We start from the raw sequence: 4,557 nt of genomic DNA, 5'->3' as shown, positions 1-4,557 counted from the left end.
GTTCTGTAGGGTTGTAGGAGTCCTTGTGGCATAGTGGTTACGCATTGGGCTGTTAACTGCAAGGGCTGCAGTTCGAAACCACAAGCTGCTGCTCAGGAGCAAGATGGAGCTTTCTACTCCCATCCAGAGTTCGTCTGGGACACCCACAGGGGAAATTCTCCCCTCCCCTATAAGGTTGCTTTAAGTCTGCATCGACTCAATGGCAGTGAGTTTGTGTGTGTTTTTAGACATGAGTCACAATCTACTCAATGGTAGGATCTGGTAGGTAAATGCTGGCAAGTATGAAACTGAGATTGGAATACAGAGAGATAGTGTCTATGATTTGTTAGCAGAGGAACTAAATTCTGCACCAGCAGAGGAAGTGTATAAACTAGCCCGGGGAACCTTCATTTTTTTTTTTTGCAGTTTTAAAACCTTTATTAGCTAACCAGCCACTAGTTTTCATCCACGTTGATGGTCTGTAGGATTTTGAAAGTGGTGACAGGCACGTAGGTAACCAATGTGCAGAGCTTGTTTGGGGGAGCTCCATCCTCATTACGTGGACAGCCGCACACGGATACGGTATGGAACATTCCTGATTCCTTTGGCCCACACAGCTTTGTTGAGCCTCGTGTATATCGTACATCGGGTGACCCCATCTCCTTCATGACAAACTTCCGAATCTCCTTGAGTGCCCGAGGGGCACGCTTCTTGCAGCCCACACCATGGATGCGCTTGTGAATGTGGATGGCGCCCTCTCTGGTCACGACCTCGTTGATGGCCGAACGGCCCTTCTTCTTCTCACCGCCCTTCTTAGCGGGAGCCATAGCCCCGGGACCAGGAGCCTTCATTCTAAGCTCTGTTGTCAGACTCCTGTTCTCGCCTCTCTGCTCCATGTCTTCTCTGGCTACTTGCTTCCCCAAAGTTTCTAATCGCATAGATTTGCGAATTTGGGATATTCCAGCAAATGTGGCATTATCTGACAGGCAGCAGTTTGGGGCTGATCTTCATTAAGGTCTCTTTGCCTCTTAGCTCTCTGAGTGGTGCATTGTTAGCTAACACTGTCTCTCACACGCTCTCTCTGTCTTTGTGTATATAGATGAATAAAACCCTCATGGCTACCGAGTCATTTCTGACTTACAGCGAGTCTGTAGGACTAGGCAGAAGTGTTCTTGTGGGTTCCTGTGAGGTTGTAACCCTTTTCTGGGGTAGAAAGCCTCATCTTTCTCCTGTGGAGCAGCTGGTGGTTTCGAACTATGCCATTGCAGTTAGCCCAAATCGTAACCTCTTTCACCAACTTGGCTCCGTGTGTGTGTGTGTGTGTGTGTGTGATTTAATTCTACGATAGGTTCACTGAAATAGGTTCTTACGGAATCGGATGTTGTGTGAGCACCTTATTACAACCTTATAGGATCCCTCTCCAATTGCCCCATTGCTGCCACCACTGCCCTGGGGATTGGCTGGTGACTGAGGGGGGTGATGGAGAGGAGTGAGAGGAAACTATTGGGGGGGGAGGGTAGCACACCCAGTCCCAGTAGTTCACCCACCCCTGTCCAGAGCCATATCCTTTGCCTCACTGGCCTGTGTCCCTCCCGTGGTCTGGTGCTACTGGACTCTGGGGTCAGGGTCTTTAAAACCACTTTGGGGAAATACTAAAAGAAGAGCTGCTTCCCCTTTGAAAAGCAAACAAACAAAAACTTATGAACGCACAGGCGGAATTTACACATCAAGCATTGAAAGTGAAGATCACAGTAGGGCAATAGGAGTTAGAATTTCCCAGACTGCGTGTTTGCCTGGATACCCTGCGCCTGCTACCATGGATAAGGGGGACAGTTCTTACTCCTGCCGCCTAACGTGACCACAGTGCACTCCAGCTGAGAGCGTAGCCTGCCACTGTTTACAGAGAGATGCATCTGTCATTATCTAGTCATCGTTAATCACGGGCCACATTACATTCACTGGTAAAACTTGCTATATGTACAAAGACACAAATGAGAGGTTATTTAGATAAATAAAAGTTACTAATGGAGGCAAATTGCCCCGAGTTCTGTTATTTTGACAAATACATTGTCATGCTGATATTTTTAGAATGGAATTTTCAGTGTACGAATGTCAAAATCATATTTTCCATTTCAAGTCAGTGTCACATATTCAGCATTCTGTGCTGTCATCCATTATGAAATGTACAGCTGACAGTATTTGAGGCTATTGCACTGCATTGAAATACTTAAAGAAAATGGCACAGATTTAAATCCAGTAGGAGCCGCATAGCGTCCATTCAGACAGCGACTGACCACATGAACGTCTGTGGTCCTCTAAGGGTAGAATCGAGTTTTGAAGTCCCCAGCTGAGGATGGGTTGTGGCAACACAACATCCCATATGTAACATGTGCATGTGATGTCTCACAGAGCTCATGCTGCTAGGTGCATAATGGTGCAGTCCTTTGGGGGACCAGTCCCCCCACAACTGAATGGGCCCAAGAGGCGGTTGTGTACTTGAGGGGTACATTAAGGAAACATCAGACAAGATGAAGCATGCAAGTGCGCACCTTCGCATCCATGACTTCATGAATCAGGTCCAAGCAGAGAGAAGTAGAATGTAATCTCATGAGTTTATATAGTCTCAGGCACCCAGGCCACGGTAAGCACATACGTAACAGGAAGGGGTTGTGTAATAGACATACACGCAACAGGAGGAGGACGAGCTAAGGGTGTACAGGCATACTTGCAATAGGAAAGGGAGGCACCGGGGGACACGTGACAGGAAGGCACACATGTAACAAGATGGGCAGGCTCTTTAGAGTCAAGATGGCAGCCTAACATTGGTCGCTTGAGTTGGCTTAACCTTAGTGCCTGTGGGCTCTCTTTTAGGGGAACAATCTATTATCCCTATCAGAAGAGAGTGGGCCCTACTTAGGGTCGGATGGACAATAGGGTCTGATTGCTTTAGATGGCTGCCAGCCTTCAGGCAGATAACCTTCAAGCAGTTGAACTCCAAGTGTAGTCAGTGACCACGTGTTTGCAAACAACGCCTTAGATTTGGCATTATTATGGGGGCCATCCTGGGGCATAACTTTTACTTAAGAGAACGTGAGTGGGATGCAGCTCCAACCCACCAACATGAAGGTTTCCTCCATGGGAGCCTTGGTTTCCCAGGCTCCTTAATGTATGAATGTTGAGAGTTTGCATGTATCCTCTTTTCCCTTTTGTTTCCCACATAGTACACATATAATCCCCAACACATATGTCTTGCTGGTCGTGGTAAACACACGTTACTGACCTGTGTCTCTGTGGTGCTACACCATCTAAATATGCACTGTGTATCAGTGTGTTCTCTGACAGCCCCCCCCCCCCCCCCTTTGTGCATCAAGTGTGAGCACTGTTGAAGTTTCTGTCAAAAATAGTACCTTGAAGTACATCCTGGCTCCTAGGCGCAGCAAGACCAGTGCTAGTGATACGGGCAGCCAGAGAACCACGAGGTTAGTAACCACACGAGAAGAAAAATCAGTGGATGCGATGGTGTGAGATGTAGGCACTTCCTACTCAACCATCACTTTTCTCAAAACCAAAGAAACGGTTCCTCAAGAATCCAGCTCTTCCAAAAGCCTGGAGACCGAGGGAAACATGAGTGGAACCTGCCCCAGACAGGGAGAGACTGGACTGATTCGGATGATGCGCACCGGGGAGTAAATGCCCTGAGTGTGCCTTGGCCAGGGGGCCTTCACTGCAAAAGCACCATGCTTGTTTGAGATGCTTTCAGAAAAGGCAGGGCCAGGCCATGTTTCAGTGTTCACACAACACCCAGGTCACACAACGGTCTGTTTTACTGAACACTGTATGGATGCTAAGCGAAGTGTGGCTGTCTGCATGAACTTACCGTACTGAAGGAAGTACAAATTGGTCTGGGCCTTGAACAACAAGCAGACTAGCATGTCCCTGCTTGTGCTTACATAATTACATAGGCCATACACATTTCTCATCCTGGTTTGCATCCTTGAAGGTTGGTTGAATGATTATGCTTGCAAATAGGCCCAGTATTTGTGTCTGAGGTGAGCAGGCTGTGCCCACATCCTAACAGCCTGTGCCTTGAGTACCTGGTCATTCCCAACATGATGAAAACCACCAACCGGGAGTGATCATGCCAGGCTGGTGGCACTACCATGCCTGTGAACAAAAGAGAGATTTCAGGTCTCCATGCTTCACGTGCCTCCCCCCAAACTTCATTAATGGAAAGATTGAACCCTACGAGGGGACTTCAAAAAGGTTGTGGAAACAATTCCATGATCTTTCGGTTCCCTTTTTTTCTGGTAAACGTTCTGGCCCCATCGTAACCAAGCACAGAATGACAAAATGATGAAATGGATTCTGCCCCCTCAGTTTTCCTTCAGGAAGGGACCCAGCCCAGTCATGGGTGCAGTGGGGGAGTCAGGGTCAGCTCTCTGACGTCCAGTGAGTGCCTCCGCTTCATGACCAGGCTGCCTCGTCCATGGTCACTCTTCCATGTGGCCGTGTCAATCCCAGATCACCAAAAGACCAACACTCAAGACTGGTGCCATCGGAGCCTCTTCTGATGCACCG

General features: G+C 48.1%; 1 protein-coding gene across 1 annotated transcript; it reads right to left on the bottom strand.

Moving 5' to 3' along the window:
• Positions 1–434: 434 nt before the first annotated feature.
• LOC101657882 (60S ribosomal protein L31-like) lies at positions 435–806 on the bottom strand. The gene has a single exon (XM_045289367.1). The coding sequence runs from the start codon at positions 804–806 to the stop codon at positions 435–437; it is 372 nt and encodes a 123-aa protein (XP_045145302.1).
• Positions 807–4,557: the final 3,751 nt, after the last annotated feature.

This window comes from Echinops telfairi, unplaced genomic scaffold, assembly GCF_000313985.2.
Source record: "Echinops telfairi isolate 266 unplaced genomic scaffold, ASM31398v2 ScPeMD7_25;HRSCAF=90, whole genome shotgun sequence".
Lineage (NCBI taxonomy): Eukaryota > Metazoa > Chordata > Mammalia > Afrosoricida > Tenrecidae > Echinops > Echinops telfairi.
This window is presented reverse-complemented; position numbering and strand designations above follow the sequence as displayed.

What these genes read in the sequence shown, in the direction of transcription:
- LOC101657882 (XM_045289367.1), bottom strand. Translation starts at nt 806, where the DNA reads ATGGCTCCCGCTAAGAAGGGCGGTGAGAAGAAGAAGGGCCGTTCGGCC.